We start from the raw sequence: 26,202 nt of genomic DNA on the forward strand, positions 1-26,202 counted from the left end.
ATTGGAGTTGTAGGGTCCGTCATGGTCTGGGGCGGTGTGTCACAGCATCATCGTACTGAACTTGTCATTGCTGCCAATCTCAATGCTCTGCGTTACAGGGAAGACATCCTCCTCTTTTATGAGGTACCTTTCCTACAGGCTCACCCTGACATGACCCTCCAGCATGACAATGCCACCAGCCATACTGCTTGTTTTGTGTGCGTGATTTCCTGCAATACAGGAATGTCAGTGTTCTGCCATGGTCAGTGAAGAGCCTGGATCTCAATCCCATTGAGCACATCTGGGACCTGTTGGATCGGAGGGTGAGGGCTAGGGCCACTCCCCCTGAGAAATGTCCCGGAGCTTGCAGGTGCCTTGGTGGAAGAGTGGGGTAACCTCTCACAGCAAGAACTGGCAAATCTGTTGCAGTCCATGAGGAGGAGTTGCACTGCAGTACTTAATGCAGCTGGTGGCCACACCAGATACTGACTTACTTTTGATTTTGATTTTGACCCCCCTATTGTTCAGGGATGTTAAGTTTGCTGAAAATAAACGCAGTTGACAGTGAGAGGACGTTTCTTTTTTTGCTGAGTTGATGTGCAATTTAGCAGACTCTTTTATTCAAAACGACTTAGTTATGGGTGCATGCATTTTTACATATGGGTGGTCCTGGAAATTAAACTCACTATCCTGGCGTTGCAAAAGGCTATTCTCTACCAACTGAGCTACAAATTGAGCTACAAGGCCTGCAGTCTTATTTGTCCATCCAGCAAACTCAGTGTGTCTTGGGCTGTGTTTGAGCTCTGACAGACTTTTAGATTAAATAGCAATGTAATCAGTGAGGTTTCCTGAGGTGTGTGTGTGCTTGTGTGTGTTCCCTCTGAGTGAGACAGTTAACTGTGCGTTACTTAAGTGACAAATTAGCCATGTGTGTTTCCTATACGGGATGTGTGTGTTGTCATGTGGGACAGCATGTTGGAGAGCAGTGCTCTCCAGGGAACCCAAGCCCTCAGCAGAGCGGTGGTAATTAAAATGTGTGAGGAGCTCAATACACCAACCAAGGCTTTAGAGGATGAGAGGCCACGCTTCAAGGTTTACTACTTTATCTTTCGCTTTTATCAGAACTGTTAAAGGATGTTTTAGGTCCTTCAAACGCAACTCTAGACCTCGAAGCCAGTCCCACTTTTTTTTAAATGTATTGTTCCTTTCTAATCAGGGACTGATTTTAGACCTCAGACACCAATTAATTATCAGGTAGAACAGAACCAGCAGGCTCCGGACCTCGTAGGGTAAGAGTAGAATATCCCTGCTAGGTAATATCTGAACTGCACCAACCTTTAATACTGAGCTGTTTCTCCGACTTTACCATACCTTAAATCTGAAAGGTATTGTCGGTATCAAAGCGGAATTTTTTTCCCCGCCTAACAACCTAGTAATCATTTCGGTAAACATCTGCCTACAGCTTAGTGTGAAACTAATGCTGAAGGTGGCATTGGCACGCACTGCACTTTTAAACTCTTGATGGTTGCTAGGCAGCACCGTCCTCCTTCCAGTTCTAAAAACTTAGAGGCATGTCACTTCTCCCATCTCATCGCATAGCCCACCACTAAGCATGCACTGTTTTCTTAACCACAACTGAATTACTGTGGGATTAAATATCACTGAATTATGAAAATATTGGAATAAAGTACGCTAATGCAATTGAAGGCATGTGTCAAATTCTTTCTTACTGAAAATCCCAAAGTCATCCAATCGTAATATATTTGAAGCAATAGCCTACCTGCATGTGGTCAACTAGATGAACATTTCGGCACCGTTTTGATTGGGACAGCGCTATCGGGCTGCTTTGAGACAAGCGTGGGGACTCGTCTTGCTAAATAAATGTCAGCTTTTTGTGTACACTGAATCTCCGTTGGGATATTGGTTAGGCTACAATTAAGCTGGGGAAATGTTAGCTAAATTGAGGTGAGTGCTGCTCATGATCATCTTATCTAGTTGCCTCAATTTATTAGAACATTTTGCCAGCGTGTTATGTACACTGAACAAAAATATATGCAACATGTAAAGTGTTGGTCCCATGTTCCATGAGCTGAAATAAAAGATCCCAGAAATGTTCCATATGCACAAAAAGCTTATTTCTCTCAAATTGTGTGCATAAATTTGTTTACATACCTGTTAGTGAGCATTGCTCCTTTTCCAATATAATCCATCCAACTGACAGGTGTGGCATATCAAGAGGCTGATGAAACAGCATGATTATTACACAGGTGCACCTTGTGCTGGGGACAATAAAAGGCCACTTTAAAATGTGCAGTTTTGTCACACAACACAATGCCACAGATGTCTCATTTTGAGGGAGCGTACAATTGGCATGCTGACTGTAGGAATGTCCACCAGAGCTGTTGCCAGATAATTGAATTTCTCTACCATAAGCCGCCTCCAACGTAGCTTTAGAGAATTTGGCAGTACGTCCAACCCAGGATATCCACATCCAGCTTCTTCACCTGCGGGATCGTCTTAGACCAGCCACCAGACAGCTGATGAAACTGTGGGTTTGCACAACTGAAGAATTTCTGCACAAATTGTCAGAATTCGTCTCAGGGGAGCTAATCTATATGCTGGTCATCCTCGACAGGGTCTTGAACTGACTAGTTCGGCGTCGTAACCGTTTTCAGTGTGCAAATGCTCACCTTCAATGGCCACTGGCACGCTGGAGAAGTGTGCTCTTCACAGCTGAATCCTGGTTTTAACTTTACCGGCCATACGGCATGTATAGTGTCGTGTGGGCAAGTGGTTTTCTGACGTCAACGTTGAACAGAGTGACCCATGGTGGTGGTGGGATTATGGTATGGGCAGTCATAAGCTACTGCCAATTTTTGTGCCATTCATCCGACGCCATCACATGTTTATGCATGATAATGCATGGCACCTTGTCGCAAAAATCTGTACAAGCTGAAAATGTCCCAGTTCTTTGGCCTGCGTACTCACCAGACATGTCACCCCATTGAGCAGGTTTGGGATGCTCTGGATTGATGTGTAATACAGCGTGTTCCAGTTCCTTTATAATATCCAGCAACTTCACACAGAAATTGAATAGGAGTGGGACAGCATATTACATAGGCCACAATCAACAGCCTGATCAACTCTATGGGAAGGAGATGTGCCGCGCTGTATGAGGCAAATGGTGTCACACCAGACTGTTTTTTTTATCCACGCACCCCATTTTTCTTGGTATTTATAAAAATAAAAGTTAAGGTGTCTGTGACCAACCGATGCATATCTGTATTCCCAGTCTTGTGAAATAGATTAGAGCTGAATTATTTTTATTGACTGATTTCCCTTATGAACTGTAACTCAGTAAAATATTAAGTTGTTGTTTTTATATTTATGTTCAGTGTAGTTTTAACAAGTGGATTATTTTGCTCTTGACTCGCAATCGCTTAGTAGCCTAGGCCTACTCACGAGCAAAAGGCTATGACTTCTGACTTGTCTCAATCAATGTGATTTTGTTTCACCGAATCGCTGTTTGTATAGGCTATTTGATTAACTGGTTTCTCACTGGGCAAATAAGTAGTAGTGGCATAGCTCATCTATTTGTTTGCTCATCTGTCACTGCTCAGAAACATTTAGCATCCAATAATGTAGCCCAAATCAAGTGTAGGTCTATTATTTTGCTCGTCACTTTATAGGCAACTCCAAAGCCCGCAGATGTTGTACATTGGGTTGGAAACTTGGGAAGAAATTTCCGGAAATTTTCCATAGGAAGTTAAGCTGGGAATTTTGCTTAAATTCATCAAAAAAAGTTAGCTTATAACAGTGAACCTTTTTTGTGGGGGTACACAAGGCAATTCTAGGTCTTGTGGCATATTTTGGTTAAACTATCCCCAATTCAATGGAATTGCAACCCTCTGCATGCACAGTGCGTTCTTCCACCACATGTATAGCTGATTCTCAAGAGTTTGCACGCTAATGAGATGCTTTTGAGCCGACACTACTACACTGTCCGAGCCAAGGACTACATGCTTTCTGGTAAGTTTTGATTACAATACTGGGTGGGGTGAATATATTTTATATTACATTATTTTTTGTTAACTAGTAAATCGTAGCCTACAGCAAAGTGTATTTAAATCATTTCTAACTTAACCATTTCTGCTTGTTTTAGTTTTTGATACCATGTGGGTTTTTAGCTTGCTTGAGCCTGTTAACTGAGTGTTAATTCACCTGTTTCCATACATGTTTCATTTAAATAAATACAAATCTTACTAAAGAGTTGTTTAATCAACTGCTTAACTATTTATCTGTACATTGAATTGTATTTGGGGTTTATTTACAGGAAAATGCAACACAGGTACTATATAATGTGTGGAGACATTTCACTGCAGCTATTGTAGAAGGAAATTCTGTGTACATTTGCAAATACTGTGCCAAATCATCCAAGAAAGATGCAGAATCATCTGGCCAAGTGCATCAAGTTCCCTCAGCGCTCACAACAAGCAACCTCTGACGAAAGTCCCTCTCATAATTTTCATCTCGAATAGAAGTAATCGGACACCTCATCGATAGCAACAGCTCATGGTCCTCCCGGAATCAGGAGTTTGACTCAATGGAGGAAAGTAGTCAGAGAAATGCTGATGAATGTCTTGCTCAAGCTGTGTATGCAACTGGCTCACCTCTGATGCTCACAGGCAATGTGTATTGGAAGAGATTTCTGAATGTTCTTCGCCCAGCATACACCCCTCCAACCAGACATGCTTTATCCACTCATTTGCTGGATGCAGAGTTCAACAGACTACAAGTGAAGGTCAAGGAAATCAGATAAAGCAGACTATTGCAATCATCTCTGATGGGTGGTCGAATGTTCGTGGGCAAGGAATAATTAACTACATCTTCACCCCTTAACCAGTATTCTACAAGCGCACAGACACAAGTGGCAACGGACACACCGGTCTTTACATTGCAGATGAGCTGAAGGCAGTCGTCAATGACCTTGGACCACAGAAGGTATTTGCACTGCTGACAGACAATGCCCACGAACATGAAGGCTGCTTGGTCTAAAGTAGAGGAGTCCTACCCTCACATCACACCCATTGGCTGTGCTGCTAATGCATTGAATCTGCTCCTCAAGGACATCATGGCACTGAAAACAATGGATACACTCTACAAGAGAGCCACGGATATGGTTAGGTATGTGAAGGGTCATCAAGTTATAGCAGCAATCTACCTCACCAAGCAAGGTGAGAAGAATAAGAGCACCACGTTGAAGCTACCCAGCAACACCATTTGGGGTGGCGTTGTCATCATGTTTGACAGTCTCCTGGAGGGGAAGGAGTCTCTCCAAGAACTGGCCATATCACAGTCTGCGGCTGTGGACAGCCCCATCAAGAGGATCCTCCTGGATGATGTATTTTGGGAGAGTGGTAAGCAGCCTGAAACCTATAGCAGTAGCCATTGCACGGATTGAGGGAGACAATGCCATCCTGTCTGATGTTCAGACTCTGCTTGCAGATGTAAGAGAAGAAATCCGTACTACCCTGCCCACTTCACTGTTGCTCCAAGCAGAGGAAACTGCAGTTCTGGAATACATCAAAAAGTGTGAAGACTTCTGCCTGAAGCCCATACACGCTGCAGCATACATGTTGGACCCCAAGTATACTGGCAAGAGCATCCTGTCTGGTGCAGAGATCAACAAGGCCTATAGTATCATCACTACCGTGTCTCGCCAACTTGGCCTGGATGAGGGCAAGGCTCTTGGCAGTCTGGTGAAATACACTTCCAAGCAAAGGCTTTGGGATGGAGATGCAATATGGCAGTTGTGCCAACATCTCATCAGCCACCTGGTGGAAGGGACTTGTGGATCTGAGGTTCTTTCCCCTGTTGCCTCCATCATCCTCCAAATCCCAACATCAGTCACCTCAGAGTGCAGATGGTCTTAGTTCGGGAACACACACCAAGGCACGCATGCAACAGGCTGACCAATACAAGGGTTGAAAAATTGGGGGCCATCTGGGTGACAGTGACAGTGAAGATGAGGCCTCAGAGTCTAATGTTCAAGACATGGACATTGAGGAGGTCCAGGGACAAGACATGGACAACCAAAGCTTTAGCTTCTAGACTGTCATTTTACAGATGTATGTTGAAAACGTTTTTGGGAGATGCGATGGATCATTCAATATTACCTTTTGTTGTTGAGTGAAATCATCCCATGTGAAGAGTCAACTCGTTTAATTAAAGTTCAATTTGTAACTAAATTGTTTTGTTCCTATTGGAAGGATTTAATCATTTGCAATTCTCTACTCATGATAATGTAAAAGGTTTTTGACTCCATATGTTATGGTAAATATATCCATTGCAAAAAACATCTACATTTAAAATGGTATTAATATTAATTTGCATATTTTCCTGTTAATTCCCATGGCAAGTTTCCACCTCTGAATATTCCCCAAGATGTGCAAGGCTAGTTGTACATGAGACTCACATGCTTTTGAAAATAGGATTGCTGTTATTTTCTAACAGTGTCATGATGAGGATACTCTCAATGTAAGACCCTAAGCCTGCTCCCTTACAAAGTGGAGTGAGGGTAGGAAGGAGAGGAAAGGTGGATCGAAAAGGCATGGGTTTGAGCTCTGTTTCAAAATATCACTTTTATATGACACCGGTTCCACATGTTCCTGTGACACAAATATTTGTGTTATATTCATACTATAAAATGTGTGTTTACTGTGATCGGGGTATGTGTGTCTTGTCTCTTTTTAATTAACCATTTATTTCATTATTAGTCTTGTTTTAGGACATGCCTAAACAAATTAATAATGTATTTATTTTTGATGGTGTATATTCACTGGATTTATTAAAATAGATGCACACCCACATCTGCACACCACTACTACCACTCATCACCAGCATCCGTATGGGAGATATAAAAGAGGTATTAAAGGCGTATGCAGGCAAGAATGTGGGAAAACTGGGCCGGTTTGTAAGGTGGTCATATAAACATTGGCCATTTTTTTTCACTGCAAAATACCGTAAATCCTATGTGAAATCCGTTTAGGTCTGCCACGCTGGAGCTATAATCTCATTGGTGGGAGGATCCAGTTGATTAATCCAATTTAAACTAATGCCTGTATAAGAGCTGATCAGACACTTGGTTTCTCAACGTTGTATAGCTTTAGCTACTCAGTATCTGGACAGGTAACTCTCGTAGGGCATTGTGTAAAATGTGAGTTAGGCCTACAACAAGTTATGATCAGCCCAAGTCAAAACAGCGATGAATGAATGTGTAATGTCTGCCTATCACTCACTAATTGGCCTCTTTCCCTCTCTCTCTCAGGTGCTGGGGAGTCAGGGAAGAGTACAATTGTCAAACAGATGAAGTAAGTTTTTCGTTATCTACACAAAGTATTGGGACATTCACACATCATAAATTGTTGTTTTGTGGGTACTTTTATTGTAAATAAGAATATAATATATTTGTAAACACTTCTACATTAATGTGCAATCTACCATGATTACAGATAATCCTGAATAATGAGTGAGGAAAGTTAAACGCACAAATATCACCCCCAAAAAATGCTAACCTCCCAAGTTTATTTTAATGGTGAGAGGTAAACATGTCTTGGGGGTATGATTTTTTTTCCTTTTTCTGGAACTTACTCATTATTCACGATTCAGGATTATCCGTTATCGTGGTAGCGTCCACATTAATGTAGCATCAATTCTTATTAACAATGTAAGTGATTCTAAAATGACTCACTATATACTATTAATTTATATTGGGCACAAAATAATCTGAAACACAACCAAAACAAACAGCAAATGCTTTGAGCAAGTTCGTAGACTCAAGCTTGATGTAATCATTGCATGCTATGAATATGGGACCAAATACTAAACTTTTGACTACTTTAATACACAAGTGAATTTGTCCCAATACTTTTAGTCTCCTAAAAATGGGGAGACTATGTACAAAACATGCTGTAATTTCTAAAAAAGTTCACCAAATATGGATTAAAATACCCTCAAGTTAAAGCTGACAGTCTGCACCTTAATAACCTTATAGTCATTGTAGCATTTTCAAATCCAAAATGCTTGAGTACAGAGCCAACCCCCCCCCCCCCCCCATCTCTCTCCCAGGATCATCCATGAGGCGGGCTATTCAGAGGAAGAGTGTAAGCAGTACAAAGCGGTGGTGTACAGCAACACCATCCAGTCCATAATCGCCATCATCAGAGCCATGGGGCGCCTCAAGATCGATTTCTCTGATGCAGCCAGAGCGGTGAGTGGAGTAGGACACTGGGAGCACTAGACACTGATCCAAGAGCAGTTTCGTGCTTTTAACTCCTTATAGTTCAGGTTAGGATTAGGGCTAGTATGATGCCAGTGTCGCAATTATTTTTCCCATGGCTAAAATGAAAACATGAAGCAGACCCATCTTCGTCCTTCCAAACTCTTTGGTCCTTTAAAAAAACCTTCTGTATATAAAATTATGTGCTATAGTATAGAAAATAAATACATGTGACTCTGGATGACAACAAATGATGTTGGTTTCCAACATCAGGCTGTTTTCCTAAAGAAGTTAATCCACTTCGTGTTTTGTTTCCTCGCCATGATACAAACAAGTATCGCGATACTGGTATCGTTCTGGCCCTAGTTAAGATTTGGTGAGGGGAAAGCTGATCCTAGATCTGTGACTGGGAGTCGAGGAGGTTGTGAGTCAATGGGGTTAAACGGCAGGGGGTAGGGTTCGACTGTAAGAGGCAGGGGTAGGGTTGATTAGCGCGATATGGCCAACATATGTCATATGGTATTTTTGACGGTTTTACATGTTTTTGATTTAATAAAAGTTCTACATTTGCTTTGAGTAGTGTGTGACCCTAGGGTGGCAACACATACACTACCATTCAAACGTTTGGGGTCACTTAGAAATGTCCTTGTTTTTGAAAGAAAAGCAAAAAAAAATGCCCATTTGAAAATAACGTCAAATTGATCAGAAATCCAGTGTAGACATTGTTAATGTTGTAAATGACTATTGTAGCTGGAAACGGCAGATTTTTTTTTTTTTTCTTTAAATGGAATATATACATAGGCGTACAGAGGCCCATTATCAGCAACCATCACTTCTGTGTTCCAAAGTCACGTTGTGTTAGTTAATCCAAGTTTATCATATTAAAAGGCTCATTGATCATTAGAAAGCTCTTTTGCAATTATGTTAGCACAGCTGAAAACTGTTGTGCTGATTTAAAGAAGCAATAAAACTGTCCAGCTTTAGACTAGTTGAGTATCTGGAGCATCAGCATTTGTGGATTTGATTACAGGCTCAAAATGGCCAGAAACAAATAACTTTCTTCTGAAACTCGACAGTCTATTCTTGTTCTGAGAAATTAAGGCTATTCCATGCGAGAAATTGCAGAGAAACAGAATATCTCATACAAGGCCATCAGACTGTTAAACAGCCACCACTAACATTGAGTGGCTGCTGCCATACATGTAAAAACAAATGTATCACTAGCCACTTTAAACAATGCCACTTTTATATGTTTACATACCCTACATTATTCATCTCATATGTACAGTGGGGCAAAAAAGTATTTAGTCAGCCACCTATTGTGCAAGTTCTCCCACTTAAAAATATGAGAGAGGCCTGTAATTTTAATCATAGGTACACTTCAACTATGACAGACAAAATTAGAGAAAAAATCCAGAAAATCACATTGTTGGATTTTTAATGAATTTCTTTGCAAATTATGGTGGAAAATAAGTATTTGGTCAATCACAAAAGTTTATCTCAATACTTTGTTATACCCTTTGTTGGCAATGACAGAGGTCAAACGTTTTCTGTAAGTCTTCACAAGGTTTTCACACACTGTTGCAGGTATTTTGGCCCATTCCTCCATGCAGATCTCCTCTAGAGCAGTGATGTTTTGGGGCTGTTGCTGGGCAACACGGACTTTCAACTCCCTCCAAAGATTTTCTATGGGGTTGAGATCTGGAGACTGGCTAGGCCACTCCAGGACCTTGAAATGCTTCTTACGAAGCCACTCCTTTGTTGCCCTGGCGGTGTGTTTGGGATCATTGTCATGCTGAAAGACCCAGCCACGTTTCATCTTCAATGCCCTTGCTGATGGAAGGAGGTTTTCACTCAAAATCTCACGATACATGGCCCCATTCATTCTTTCCTTTACACGGATCAGTCGTCCTGGTCCCTTTGCAGAAATACAGCCCCAAAGCATGATGTTTCCACCCCATGCGTCACAGTAGGTATGGTGTTCTTTGAATGCAACTCAGCATTCTTTGTCCTCCAAACACGACAAGTTGTGTTTTTACCTAAAAGTTCTATTTTGGTTTCAACTGACCATATGACATTCTCCCAATCTTCTTCTGGATCATCCAAATGCTCTCTAGCAAACTTCAGACGGGCTTGGACATGTGTCCCCCTGCTTAAGCCAGTACGTCTGGCACTGCAGGATTTGAGTCCCTAGCGGCATAGTGTGTTACTGATGGTAGGCTTTGTTACTTTGGTCCCAGCTCTCTGCAGGTCATTCACTAGGTCCCCCTGTGTGGTTCTGGACTTTTTGCTCACCGTCCTTGTGATCATTTTGACCCCATGGGTTGAGATCTTTGCGTGGAGCCCCAGATCGAGGGAGATTATCAGTGGTTTTGTATGTCTTCCATTTCCTAATAATTGCTCCCACAGTTGATTTCTTCAAACCAAGCTGCTTACCTATTGCAGATTCAGTCTTCCCAGCCTGGTGCAGGTCTACAATTTTGTTTCTGGTGTCCTTTGACAGCTCTTTGGTCTTGGCCATAGTGGAGTTTGGAGTGTGACTGTTTGAGGTTGTGGACAGGTGTCTTTTATACTGATAACAAGTTCAAACAGGTGCCATTAATACAGGTAACGAGTGGAGGACAGAGGAGCCTCTTAAAGAAGTTCCAGGTCTGTGAGAGCCAGAAATCTTGCTTGTTTGTAGGTGACCGAATATGTATTTTCTACCATAATTTGCAAATAAATTCATTAAAAATCCTGCAATGTGATTTTCTGGATTTTTTTTTCTTCTCATCAAAACCCAGACAACACTGGGCCAATTGTGCGACGCCCTATGGGACTCCCAATCACGGCCAGACGTGATGCAGCCTGGATTTGAACCAGGTACTGCAGTTCTCTTGCACTGAGATGCAGTGTCTTAAACCACTGCGTCACTCGGGAGCCAATATGATGCTGGTCAACTGAGAAATGTCATGCGTTAAAGGTTTCCTGTGTGTAAATAAAAACTTAGATTAAGTTATGTAAAACAGTCATGTGATGTGATACAGGTCCAGTGTGTAATAAGTACAAATGTGTTCCACTATTTAAACAATTTGATGCACAGAATTAGGCTAATTGTAAATCACTTATAGCAACATTTAATTTGAATTAAAAGTGCTTTATAAGATCGTAATTTGTGCATTGTTTTATATACCGGTTTTAGGAAGTGTAATCCCATGTAGAAAATGTCTGGGCCCCCCAGTTAATAACCATTTTAAAATCTAGCCCCTCTAAGAATATAGTTGAATAGCCCAAACTTCACCCAGCTAGGGTGGGAGAGGCTCTGCAAGTCATATTAGGTTTAAAACAATAGTGAGAATGTCAGAATAAACCCTACCTTACTGCTTTTGCCTCCTAACCGTTGGTTGTGTCTCCTGTCCCCCACCAGGATGATGCTCGACAGCTGTTTGTGCTGGCGGGATCGGCAGAGGAGGGCTTCATGACCGGCGAACTGGCCGGAGTCATCCAGCGCCTCTGGAAGGACGGGGGGGTCCAGTCCTGCTTCAGCCGGTCACGAGAGTACCAGCTCAACGACTCCGCCGCCTAGTGAGTAGCACACACACACACACAACAGAGTTCTGCCCCAAGGTTCTTTAACAAGGTGGTGAAGATGAGTTACGAGGTGGGGTGCAGCGCGTTTCTATAACTAGAGGACCCCTGATGAGTGATGGTACTTATCTTTTTGCTCGATAGGTCCGTCTACGTTATGTGCTGCCTGTCTTCCTAGAGGCCTACTTGGTGTGTGGACTACTTACTGCTCATAACTTGCAGATGATTGACACATCAACCAGGATTAAGGGGCAGGGCAATGTGTGACTTGTTTGGGTTATCAGTGACTGTTTAGGAGGGGGAGTGGTTTCTCCCCCTCCAATAGGGAATCAGCAATAAGTACAGGGAGGTGTCCTCTTCACCTCTGCTATTAGTACTTCAGTCTCCCCTGGTTTCTCAGCAGCAGTCGTGGCGGTCACGTGAGTGGCGATCTTGTCGCCAAAACTAAGACTGTTCTGTTCTTTGAGAAAGGCACCACACCAGTATCTTACCTAGTTATTTTTTAATCTAATTTAGCTCTTTTGTAGCTTTGGGAACTGTTTTTCTATACCTGTTTACTCCTCTCCTTGTAGGCTTTACAGATGCTCCCCATGCCTTGGCTGCAACCCTTCTAATTTAATGTACTCTGCACGCACAACTCCAGTGGAATTCCGTATCTCTGGTAGCGTTTGGAACTGCCGATCTGCGGTGAAGAACACTGAGTTCATCTCAGCCTATGCTGCCATTGTCCCTTGACTTTTTGGCCTTGACGGAGACCTGGATCACCCCAAAGAACGCTGCTACTCCATCTGCTCTCCATTTGACTACGTTTTCTCTCATAGTCCAAGAGCATGTGGTCGTCGCAGTGGTGGCACAGGGATACTCATTTCTCCTAACTGGAGATTTTCTCATCTCACTCTCACCTGTCCATCCTCATTTGAATTCCATGATGTCACTTCTCCACTCTCAACTTTGCCATCTATTGCCCACCCAGGTGCCCTTGGAGAGTTCCTCAATGAGCTTGACACTTTGATAAGCTAATTTCCTGGATGTGTGTCTGCACCACATACTCTCACTACTGGTGTCCCCCAGGGCTCAAATCTAGGCCTTCTCTTCTTCGCTCTATACACGAGGTCACTCGGCTCAGTCATATCCTCACATGGTCTCTCCTATCATTGCTATGCGGATGACACTCAACTACTTTTGTCCCCCCCTTCTGACACCCAGGTGGTGACACACATCTCTGCGTGCCTGGCAGATATCTCAGCTTGGATGTCGGCCCACCACCTCAAGCTCAACTGCAACAAGACAGAGCTGCTCTTCCTCTCGGGGAAGGCCTGCCCACCCAAAGACCTCCATTGTTGACAACTCCAGTGCCGCACTCCCAGAGTGCGAAGAACCTTGGTGTGACCCTGGTAGGGCTGACCCTAATTAGTCGATAGGCTGTTGGCCAAAATATTTTTTTGAATTTATATTTTTGTCCAGCAGAACATTTATATATTTTATGGCACACGAGACACCTGTCTTATTCGAGCCCATCTCACTTAACTAATCCATTGTGGAGGCCACGGGATGGCACAGTCCAAGAAGAAAGGAAGTGTGGCTAAAATGCACAATGCATGTCTCTCTCCAGAATTCGCTCTCTCCCACCAATTTGTGTACATACATTTTTTTTTTGTAACTTCCTTGTGTGAATTGTTTGATTGTCTGTCAATCAATTTCCTAATTACACACATCAGTAGTAGTATATTTACCGTTCATTTCTTTAATTTCTAATCTACAATGTTTGTTTTGTTACGATCATTTCTGTTAACCTGTTGCTTCTACCCTCTACTTTTTTGAACATTCTGTTAAAAATCGCGCAACATTTCAGCGCCCTGCTACTCATGCCAGGAATATAGTATATGCATTTGCTTAGTCTGTGTGGATAGAAAACACTCAGACGTTTAAAAAACTGGTTAAATCACTGCTGTGGCTTTACCAGAACGGCATTTACATCGAAAAGCACAGGAAAAACTGATCACTGAAAATGGGAAAATATATCCATGCGCTACTTGAACCCATTGATAAACGTGAACCACAATTAATTGACTGAGGTTGCAGTACCTACAGCTTCCACACGGTGTCTAGAGTCTTGTCATTTCCCTTCGAGTTTTTTCTTGGTCAAACACATACAGGACACCGTATCTCCTCCGGTCTAGGACCGGATATTTTCGTTGAGTTTCTAGCCGGACATTTTTCCAGACGGACAGCTAATGATCTTTACATCGCCTCCTGATGAATTTTATCACTTATTAACGTTTACTAATACCTAAAGTTGCATTACAAATGTATTTCGAAGTGTTTTGTGAAAGTTTATCGTCGACTTTTTGAATTTTAAAAAATGACGTTACGTTTTGAAACAATGTTTTTTTCGTTTATCACACAGTCTACATATAACGATATCTAGGCTTTATATGGACCGATTTAATCGAAATAAAGACCCAAATAGTGTTTATGGGACATCTAGGAGTGCCAACAAAGAAGATGGTGAAAGGTAATGAATGTTTTCTATTTTATTGTGCGGTTTGTGTAACGCCGAAATGCTAATTATTTTGTTTACGTCCCCTGTGGGTCTTTTGGGGTGTTGCATGCTATCAGATAATAGCTTCTCATGCTTTCGCCGAAAAGCATTTTAAAAATCTGACTTGTTGCCTGGATTCACAACGAGTGTAGCTTTAATTCGATACCCTGCATGTGTATTTTAATGAACGTTTGAGTTTTAACTAATACTATTAGCATTTAGCGTAGCACATTTGCATTTCCAGAGCTCTAGTTGGGACGCAAGCGTCCCGAGTAGAGGGAAGAGGTTAATGCATTCAATATATTATTATTCCAGTCTTTTACCAATATCATTGTCGTAGTGGCCACATTGTTTGCAGAACGTATGCTAACACTTGTGAAAACAAGTTTTGGTTTATTTCATTCCATTTATGATTTTTGTGAATTTAGTCATTGTCTTTCGTTTGGAGCGCTCCTATCAATGTTGAGTAAGGATTGCGTATAGAAGTAGGCCTATAGGTTGCATGGCCTGCTCACAAATGTAGGCATATAAATGTGCCCATTTGGGGATCTGATAGTATTTCTGATTGGCTTAACGCACCACTACTAATGAGCTGTGTTTTCTTTGCTCATACTTGCTGTATGAGGCAAAGTAAGTCTGTTTTTACATCCATTGAGAATGACAATTGCTCCTCAATGTATTTGAAAAATATTTCCAGCTCTCTCCCTTTCAATAACCACTCAGCGTAAAAGGGGAAAAATGTCATGCTCTGATCCAGTGGAAACATCATAAAATAGGCCTACCTGATTACTTATCCCTTGCGCAAGTTGCCTACAGCTGTGTCTATCCCGAGCTCACTGGCGCTGGAAACTCAGGCCCAAGTTAATAGTTGATACAATGTTTCAAGTTCGTTGCGGACAGGCCATGATTAGCCAATGTGATTTATAGGATATTTATTTTTATTAGGATATATTCTATCCGCAGGCTGCAATGTTTTTATTTCTTGTCATTTTTGGCTATTTTTACATAGTTGACAATAGAAGTTACTTTTTAGGTTTGTATCATTTTCATTTATATATTGATTAACCACCTGACAATGATTTTGAGATATGAAGATGATATTATAAATTCAAGTGAAAAATGTGCATATAAAAACTATTACTGGAACTCAGATCAGTAGAAATGGTAAGATAAATTGGCATTCCACATGAAATGTTGCAGACTCCTCGTGTAACCTGTTGCCGGCAACTTCAGGAGCGTAACGGCAGAATCTACGAAAGCCGAGAGGAAGAGGGTCAGGTTAAGTTTTTTTTCTTCTGGTTGTCTTGGTCTCTGGCTCCCTCCTTGAGTCATTTGAGACTTATTTCATCAGTGTGTGTAAAGCATCAAACGAGCTCAATGCATATAGTTTATTTTATTAAAACACAAATGGTGTGTTTTTTATATATGGAAAAATCCAAGTTTTAAAATTTAAATCAAATCGATTGGTCAAAAAAACAAGGAACGTTCTGTCGACAATATATATTTTTTGCCGGGAAAAACCTTAGACACCACCCTGTCGTTCTCTGCAAACATCAAAGCAATGACTCGCTCCTGCAGGTTCCTGCTCTACAACATCCTGTCTGGACTACTGCATCTCGCTGTTGGATTGGCTCCTCGCTTGTGCCATCAAACCCCTGCAACTTATCCAGAACACTGCAGCCCGCCTGGTTTTCAACCTTCCCAAGTTCTCCCATGTCACTCTCCTCCGCACACTCAATTGGCTTCCAGTCGAAGCTCGCATCCACAACAAGACCATGGTGCTTGCCTATGGGCAGCAAGAGGAACTGCCCCTCCCTACCTTCAGGCTATGCTCAAATCTTACACCCCAACCCGAGCACTCTGTTCTGCCACCTTTGGTCTCTTGGCCCTACCACCCCTACGAGAGGGCAGCTCACGCTCAGCCCAAGCTCTTCCCAGTCCTGGCACGCCAATGGTGGAACCAGCTTCCCCCTGAAGCTAGGACAGCAGTCCCTTCCCATCCCAAAGCACCTGAAACCCTATCTCTTCAAAGAGTATCTTAAATAATCCCCTTCCTAACCCTCCTCTCCTAAACCAACACTTGCACTTGACAAATGCAAGATAAGAGAAACTAAAGTGTAAATGAACACCTGTAACTGCCATTTCCTGTAACCTAAAGCCTTAAATGATAACAAATAAGGTAGCAAACAGTGATTAAGTGCAAATACATTATTTAAGTTCTTTATTGAAATATTTTCCACAGTATATACATCTTTTTTTTTTAAATAGCCAATTAAGTTGATTCGGGCAAAGAAAAACCATGTTCTGTTAAGAAAAACGTGTGGAACGTTCCTTAAGTGTGAGACAGAAAATCTGACTGCCGATAGGTACTTATCATAGGAAGCAATTAATTTATCTTGCGAGAACGAAATATTTACTGCTGCATACCGACCTTGTAACAACGAACCTGCTGTTTCTACTTGTAGAATCGCAATGCTCGGCAGTCGGCAGTGGACGACAACTTGACTTTCAGCCAATTGGGGAGCTGACATCAGAATTGTTGTAACTTGGGGCCTCCCGACTAGCGCAGCGGTCTAAGCCACTGGTTCGATCCCGGGCTATTCTAAAGCCGGCCGCAACCGGGAAATCCATGAGGTGGTGCACAATTGGCCCAGCATTGTCTGGGTTAGGGGAGGGTTTGGCCGGCCGGGATGGCCTAGTCCCATTGCGCTCTAGCGACTCCTGTGGCCGGCTGGGTGCATGCATGGTCCTGCTGGCTTCTGGGTTACGCAAGCAGTGTCAAGAAGCAGTGTGGCTTGGCAGGGGATGTGTTTCGGAGGACTCATGGCTCTCCCCAGTCAGTACGGGAGTTACAGTAAACAATTGATTTGTTTTACCTTAAAAGCTTCTGTAGCAAGTCTTATTTTACATCTAGCTAAAGAGTTTTGTGCTTGAATAAAATAAAAAAAATGTTAGGTTTAATAATGTGCACTAGCTTGTTAGTTGGCTAGCTTGCTAACTGAGCAAGGCAGTCACACACACACACACTTCATATGAAACTTCATACGACACCGTTCTGTATACATCTGGCCCTTCCTTGGACACTGTGATAACAAACCTCCAAACAAGCTTCAATGCCATACAACACTCCTTCCGTGGCCTCCAACTGCTTTTAAATGCTAGTAAAACTAAATGCATGCTCTTCAACAGATTGCTGCTCACACCCGCCTGCCCGACTAGCATCACTACTCTGGACGGTTCTGACTTAGAATATGTAGACAACTACGAATAGCTAGGTGTTTGGTTAGACTGTAAACACTCCTTCCAAACTCAAATTAAGCATCTCCAATCCTTAATTAAATTTAGAATCGGCTTCCGATTTCACAACAAAGCTTCCTTCACTCATGCTGCCAAACACACCCTCGTAAAACTGACTATCCTATCGATCCTTGACTTTGGCGACATCATTTACAAAATAGACTCCAACACTCTACTCAGCAAAATGGATGTAGTCTATCACAGTGCCATCCGTTTTGTCACCAAAGCCCCATATACAGTGGGGCAAAAAAGTATTTAGTCAGCCACCAATTGTGCAAGTTCTCCCACTTAAAAAGATGAGGCCTGTAATTGTCATCATAGGTACACTTCAACTATGACAGACAAAATCAGGGGAAAAAATTCAGAATATCACATTGTAGTATTTTTAATGCATTTATTTGCAAATTATGGTGGAAAATAAGTATTTGGTCACCTACAAACAAGCAAGATTTCTGGCTCTCACAGACCTGTAATTTCTTCTTTAAGAGGCCCCTCTGTCCTCCACTCGTTACCTGTATTAATGGCACCTGTTTGAACTTGTTATCAGTATAAAAGACACCTGTCCACAACCTCAAACAGTCACACTCCAAACTCCACTATGGCCAAGACCAAAGAGCTGTCAAAGGACACCAGAAACAAAATTGTAGACCTGCACCAGGCTGGGAAGACTGAATCTGCAATAGGTAAGCAGCTTGGTTTGAAGAAATCAACTGTGGGAGCAATTATTAGGAAATGGAAGACATACAAGACCACTGATAATCTCCCTCGATCTGGGGCTCCATGCAAGATCTCACCCCGTGGGGTCAAAATGATCACAAGAACGGTGAGCAAAAATCCCAGAACCACAAGGGGGGACCTAGTGAATGACCTGCAGCGAGCTGGGACCAAAGTAACAAAGCCTACCATCAGTAACACACTACGCCGCCAGGGACTCAAATCCTGCAGTGCCAGACGTGTCCCCCTGCTTAAGCCAGTACATGTCCAGGCCAGTCTGAAGTTTGCTAGAGAGCATTTGGATGATCCAGAAGAAGATTGGGAGAATGTCATATGGTCAGATGAAACCAAAATATAACTTTTTGGTATAAACTCAACTCGTCGTGTTTGGAGGACAAAGAATGCGGAGTTGCATCCAAAGAACACCATACCTACTGTGAAGCATGGGGGTGGAAACATCATGCTTTGGGGCTGTTTTTCTGCAAAGGGACCAGGACGACTGATCCGTGTAAAGGAAAGAATGAATGGAGCCATGTATCGTGAGATTTTGAGTGAAAACCTCCTTCCATCAGCAAGGGCATTGAAGATGAAACGTGGCTGGGTCTTTCAGCATGACAATGATCCCAAACACACCGCCCGGGCAATGAAGGAGTGGCTTCGTAAGAAGCATTTCAAGGTCCTGGAGTGGCCTAGCCAGTCTCCAGATCTCAACCCCATAGATAATCTTTGGAGGGAGTTGAAAGTCCGTGTCGCCCAGCAACAGCCCCAAAACATCACTGCTCTAGAGGAGATCTGCATGGAGGAATTGGCCAAAATACCAGCAACCGTGTGTGAAGACTTACAGAAAACGTTTGACCTCCATCATTGCCAACAAAGGGTATATAACAAAGTATTGAGATAAACTTTTGTTATTGACCAAATACTTATTTTCCACCATAATTTGCAAATAAATTCATTAAAAATCCTACAATGTGATTTTCTGGATTTTTTTCTTCTCATTTTGCCTGTCATAGTTGAAGTGTACCTATGATGAAAATTACAGGCCTCATCTTTTTAAGTGGGTGAACTTGCACAATTGGTGGCTGACTAAATACTTTTTTGCCCCACTGTACTACCCACCACTGCGACGTGTATGCTCTGGTCGGCTGGCCCTCGCTACATAGTCGTTGCCTAACCCACGGGCTCCAGGTCATCTAGAAGTCTTTGCTAGGTAACGCCCCGCCTTACCTCAGCTCACTGGTCACCATTTCAACACGCACCCGTAGCATGCGCTCCAGCAGATATATTTCACTGGTCATCCCCAAACCCAACACCTATTTTGGCTGCCTTTCCTTCCAGTTCTCTGCTGCCAATAACTGGAACGAATTCCAAAAATCACTGAAGCTGGAGTCTTATATCTCCCTCTCTAACTTTAAGCATCAGCTATCAGAGCAGCTTACCGATCCCTGTACCTGTACACAGCCAATCTGTAAATAGCACACCCAACTACCTCAACCCCATATTGATTTTTACTGCACCCCAGTATCTCTACTTGCACATCATCATCTGCACACTCTAGTGTTAATGCTAAATTGTAATTATTTCACCTCTATGGCCTATTTTTTGCCTTACCTCCTAATCTTTTACATTTTGTACACTCTGTACATAGATTTTTCTATTTTGTTTTTGACTGTACGTTTGTTTGTGTAACTCTGTTGTTTTTGTTGCACTGCTTTGCTTTATCTTGGCCAGCTCGCAGTGAGGACTTGTTCTCAACTGGCCTACCTGGTTAAATAAAGGTGGGGAAATAAAGAGAACTAATCCAATCAAAAATGCGCTGAATACAACGGGTGTAGACCTCGTTGGCGTGGCAGGTAGCTTAGTGGTTAGAGCATTGGACTTGTAACCAATAATGAACCAGACAAGTGGTCTACAAAAAAAAACATTTTTTGGCTGATTCCTTTTTATTTTTCCATGATGTCAAGCAAAGAGGCACTGAGTTTGAAGGTAGGCCTTGAAATACATCCACAGGTACACCTCCAGTTAACTCAAATGATGCCAATTAGCCAATCAGAAGCTTCTGAAGCCATGACATAATTTTCTGGAATTTTCTAAGTTGTTTAAAGTTAGTCAACTTAGTGTATGTAAACATCTGACCCACTGGAATTTTGATACAGTGAAATAATCTGTCTGTAAACCATTGTTGGAAAAATTACTTGTGTCATGCACAAAGTAAATGTCCTAACCGACTTGCCAAAACTATAGTTTGTTAACAAGAAATTTGTGGAGTGGTTGAAAAACAAGTTTTAATGACTCCAACCTAAGTGTATGTAAACTTCCAACTTCAACTGTAAGTGTTCCTTTTGTCCATGTGGAAAAGGGCAGTGTGGAGTACGATTGAGATTGTGTTAGCTGTGGATCTGTTGGGGCGGTATGCGAATTGAAGTGGGCCTAGGGTTTCTGGGATAATGGTGTTGATGTGAGCCATGACCAGCCTTGGCTGGCTACCGACACGAGTGCTACGGGGTGGTAGTCATTTCGGCTGGTTACCTTTACTTCCTTGGGCACAGGGACTATGGTGGTCTGCTTGAAACATGTTGGTATTAGACTCCGTCAGGGAGAGGTTGGACATGTCAGTGTAGGCACTTGCCAGTTGGTCCGCGCATGCTCCGAGTACACATCCTGGTAATCCATCTGGCCCTGCGGCCTTGTGAATGTTGACCAGTTTAAAGGTCTTGCTTCCATCGGCTGCGGAGAGCGTGATCACACAGTCGTCCGTTAGATCTTTTGCTCTCATGCGTGCTTCAGTGTTGCTTGCCTCGGATCAAGCATAAAAGGCATTTAGCTCGTCTTGTAGGCTTACGTCACTGGGATGCACGTGGCTGGGTTTCCATTTGTAGTCCATAATAATTTGCAAGCACTGCCAAATCCGATGAACGTCAGAACTGGTGAAGTTTTGTTCTTAAACCTGTATTGACGCTTTGCCTGTTTGATGGTTTGTCTGAGGGCATAGTGGGATTTCTTATTAGCTTCCAGATTAGTGTCCCGCTCCTTGAAAGCGGCAGCTCTAGCCTTTAGCTCGGTGTGAATGTTGCCTTTCATCCATGGCATCTGGTTGGGATATGTACGTACGGTCACTGTGAGGTGACTTCGTCGATGCACTTATTGAAGCCGACCAGCATCCCAGGTTCGCCTCTTCACTGTTGACGTTGAGACTGGTGTTTTGCGGGTACTATTTAATGAAGTTGCCAGTTGAGGACTTGAGGTGTCTTTCAGCTGTGCTAACATAATTGCAAAAAGGTTTTCAAATGATCAATTAGCCTTTTTTTTATTATGAACTTGGGTTAGCTAACACAACGTGCCATTGGAACACAGGAGTGATGGTTGCTGATAATAGGCCTCTGTAGATATTCCATATAAAATCTGCCATTTCCAGCTACAATTGTCATTTACAACATTAACTATGTATACACTATATTTCTGATCAATTTGTTATTTTAATGGACAAATAATGTCCTTGTTTTTGAAAGAAAAACACATTTCAAAGTGACCACAAATGTTTGAATGGTAGTGTACATAATGGTCTGGGGCTGTTTTTCATGGTTCGGACTAGGCCCCTTAGTTCCAGTGAAGGGGAATCTTAACGCTACAGCATACAATGACATTCTAGACGATTCTGTGCTTCCGACTTTGTGGCAACAGTTTGGGCAAGGTCCTTTCCTGTTTCAGTATGACAATGCCCATTTGCACAAAGCGAGGTCCATACAGGAATGTTTTGTCTCGATCGGTGTGGAAGAACTTGTCTGGCCTGCACAGAGCCCTCGACTCCATCAAACACCATTTTGGATTAACATTTTGGATTTGCGCTTCAGTAAGGTAATTCTACTGCCAAAGTTTGTCTATGGAGATTGCATGGCTGTGTGCTCAATTGTTATACACCTGTCAGCAATGGGTGTGACTGAAATATCAAAATCCACTCATTTGAAGGGGTGTCCACATACATTTGTTTATATACAGTGCATTTGAAAAATATTCAGATCCCTTGACTTTTTCCACATTTCATTACATTACAGCCTTATTCTAAAATGGATTAAATACTTTTTTTTACTCAAATCTACACACAATACCCCATAATTACAAAGCAAAAACAGGTTTGTAGACATTTTTGCACATTTACAAAGAAAGATACCTTATTTACATACGCATTCAGACCCTTTGCTATGAGATTCGAAATTGAGCTCCGGTGCATCCTGTGACTCCGGTGACTATGTCACCAAGGCAAAGGGTGGCTACTATGAAGAATCTCAAATATAAAATATATTTTGTTTTGGTTAACACTTTGGGTACTACTTGATTCCATATGTTATTTCATAGTTTTGATGTCTTCACTATTATTATACAATGTAGAAAATAGTAAAAAAATAAAGGAAAACCCTTGAATGAGTAGGTGTGTCCAAACTTTTGACTGGTACTGTATATTCGAAATGCAGGGCACTTTCGGACACTATCTTTTTCAGAGGGTAGATTTTTACATGGTGGCGCAGCCAAGTCCACAAGGAGTCGGTGTGCCCCTCTTACATTCTTTGGGGAGAACCTTGCGCACACACTCCTGCTTCAGAGTACACAAACATCCTTCATACAACTACTACAGACAGACCTCCCTATCCCCCCCTCATCTTACTCCCACTCTCTCCTTCCGCCTTTTCTCTCTCAGTTATCTGAATGACCTGGATAGGATAGCCCACGGAGCGTACGTACCCACCCAGCAGGATGTGCTGAGGACCAGGGTGAAGACCACCGGCATTGTGGAGACGCACTTCACCTTCAAAGACCTCCACTTCAAGTGAGACACAGTCTCTAGTGTACCCACTCTAAGGGTCTATCTCAATAGTCTAAGCCAACTCACAACACCCTCTGGGTGTGTGTCACCCTCTATAGTCAAGAGTGTTCAATTCAGGTCTGAAGTTTGCTGGCTGTAGTGTTAATGAGTAGTGTGATGTTTGAAAATACTTTGAGTTTTCATGTGTGTTTGCGCGTTCATGCTAAGTCTGTATTTATATTTTCTCCCCAGGATGTTTGATGTGGGGGGTCAGAGGTCAGAGAGGAAGAAGTGGATCCACTGCTTTGAGGGAGTCACTGCCATCATCTTCTGTGTGGCGCTGAGTGACTACGACCTGGTGCTGGCCGAGGACGAGGAGATGGTGAGATTCATCCCTCCCTCGCCCTCATTCTATCTCTCTCTCTCAGCCCCTGCGCATCAGTCATTGTTATTGTGCACTCTCCCTCTGTCATCCTTGTTCATTTTCTTCCTTTCCTCATCCCCCTCCTACACTCTCTCATGCTTTGCACGTTTGTCATCCCTTACTGGCGGGTAGGAGCATTGGGCAAGTAAACTAAAGGTTGCTGGATCAAATCCCTGAGCTTCCAAGGTAAAAATGTGTCGTTCTGCCCCTGAATAAATCAAATCAAATGTATTTATATAGCCCTTCGTACATCAGCTGATATCTCAAAGTGCTGTACAGAAACTCAGCCTAAAACCCCAAACAGCAAGCAATGCAGGTGTTGAAGCACGTTGGCTAGGAAAGGCCAAAACCTTGGAAGAAACCTAGAGAGGAACCAGGCTATGAGAGGTGGCCAGCCCTCTTCTGGCTGTGCCGGGTGGAGATTATAACAGAACATGGCCAAGATGTTCAAATGTTCATAAATGACCAGCATGGTCAAATAATAGGTCTGGGACAGGTAGCATGTCCAGTGAACAGGTCAGGATTCCATAGCCGCAGGCAGAACAGTTGAAACTGGAGCAGCAGCACGGCCAGGTGGACTGGGGATAGCAAGGAGTCATCATGCCAGGTAGTCCTGAGGCATGGTCCTAGGGCTCAGGTCCTCCGAGAGAGAGAAAGAAAGAGAGAATTGGAGAGAGCATACTTAAATTCACACTGGATTAGACCGGAGAAATACTCCAGATATAATAAACTGACCCTAGCCCCCCGACACACAAACTACTGCAGCATAAATACTGGAGGCTGAGACAGGAGGGGTCAGGAGACACTGTGGCCCCATCCGATGATACCCCCGGACAGGGCCAAACAGTAAGGATATAACCCCACCCACTTTGCCAAAGCACAGCCCCCACACCACTCGAGGGATATATTCAACCACCAACTTACCATCCTGAGACAAGGCCGAGTATAGCCCACAAACATCTCCGCCACGGCACAACCCAAGAGGGGGGGGCCAACCCAGACAGGAAGATCACATCAGTGACTCAACCCACTCAAGTGACGCACCCCTCCTAGGGACGGCATGGAAGAGCACCAGTAAGCAAGTGACTCAGCCCCTGTAATAGGGTTGGAGGCAGAGAATCCCAGTGGAAAGAGGGGAACCGGCCAGGCAGAGACAGCAAGGGCGGTTCGTTGCTCCAGAGCCTTTCCGTTCACCTTCACACTCCTGGGCCAGACTACACTCAATCATATGACCCACTGAAGAGATGAGTCTTCAGTAAAGACATAAAGGTTTAGACCGAGTTTGCGCCTCTCACATGGGTAGGCAGACCATTCCATAAAAATGGAGCTCTATAGGAGAGAACCCTGCCTCCAGCTGTTTGCTTAGAAATTCTAGGGACAGTTAGGAGGCCTGCGTCTTGTGACCGTAGCGTACGTGTAGGTATGTACGGCAGGACCAAATCAGAGAGATAGGCCCATGTAATGCTTTGTAGGTTAGCAGTAAAACCTTGAAATCAGCCCTTGCCTTGACAGGAAGCCAGTGTAGGGAGGCTAGCACTGGAGTAATATGATCAAATGTTTAGGTTCTAGTCAGGATTCTAGCAGCCGTATTTAGCACTAACTGAAGTTTATTTAGTGCTTTATCCGGGTAGCCGGAAAGTAGAGCATTGCAGTAGTCTAACCTAGAAGTAACAAAAGCATGGATTAATTTTTCTGCATCATTTTTGGACAGAAATTTCTGATTTTTTTTTTTATGTAGATGTAAAAAAAAAAAAGCTGTCCTTGAAAGAGTCTTGATATGTTCAGAGAGATCAGGGCCCAGAGTAACGCTGAGGTCCTTCAGTTTTATTTGAGACGACTGTACAACCATTAAGATTAATTGTCAGATTCAACAGAAGATCTCTTTGTTTCTTGGGACCTAGAACAATCATCTCTGTTTTGTCCGAGTTGTTTAAAAGTAGAAAGTTTGCAGCCATCCACTTCCTTATGTCTGAAGCACAGGCTTCTAGCGAGGGCAATTTTGTGGCTTCACCATGTTTCATTTAAATGTACAGCTGTGTGTCATCCGCATAGCAGTGAAAGTTAACATTATGTTTCGAATGACATCCCCAAGAGGTAAAATATATAGTGAAAACAATAGTGGTCCTAAAACGGAACCTTGAGGAACACCGAAATTTACAGTTGATTTGTCAGAGGACAAACCATTCACAGAGACAAACTGATATCTTTCCGACAGATAAGATCTAAACCAGGCCAGAACTTGTCCGTGTAGACCAATTTGGGTTTCCAATCTCTCCAAAAGAATGTGGTGATTGATGGTATCAAAAGCAGCACTAAGATCTAGGAGCACGAGGACAGATGCAGAGCCTCTGTCTGATGCCATTAAAAGGTAATTTACCACCTTCACAAGTGCAGTCTCAGTGCTATGATGGGGTCTAAAACAAGACTGGAGCATTTCATTTACAATATTTGTCTTCAGGAAGGCAGTGAGTTGCTGCACAACAGCCTTTTCAAAAAATTGAGAGGAATGGAAGATTCGATATAGGCCGATTGTTTTTTAAATATTTCCTGGGTCAAGGTTTGGCTTTTTCAAGAGATGCTTTATTACTGCCACTTTTAGTGAG

The 26,202-nt window shown here is 42.8% G+C and overlaps 1 protein-coding gene across 1 annotated transcript in view; it reads left to right on the forward strand.

The window, feature by feature from the left end:
* Positions 1-26,202, forward strand: part of LOC115134127 (guanine nucleotide-binding protein G(i) subunit alpha-1) — a 70,851-nt gene that overhangs the window by 30,275 nt on the left and 14,374 nt on the right. The window contains exons 2-6 of the mRNA XM_029667793.1: positions 7,307-7,349; positions 8,107-8,248; positions 11,664-11,821; positions 23,071-23,199; positions 23,428-23,557. Coding sequence (XP_029523653.1) covers positions 7,307-7,349; positions 8,107-8,248; positions 11,664-11,821; positions 23,071-23,199; positions 23,428-23,557 — 602 coding nt within the window. The remainder of the gene's footprint in view (positions 1-7,306; positions 7,350-8,106; positions 8,249-11,663; positions 11,822-23,070; positions 23,200-23,427; positions 23,558-26,202) is intronic.

Source organism: Oncorhynchus nerka, linkage group LG9a (genome assembly GCF_034236695.1).
Source record: "Oncorhynchus nerka isolate Pitt River linkage group LG9a, Oner_Uvic_2.0, whole genome shotgun sequence".
In the NCBI taxonomy this organism is placed as follows: domain Eukaryota; kingdom Metazoa; phylum Chordata; class Actinopteri; order Salmoniformes; family Salmonidae; genus Oncorhynchus; species Oncorhynchus nerka.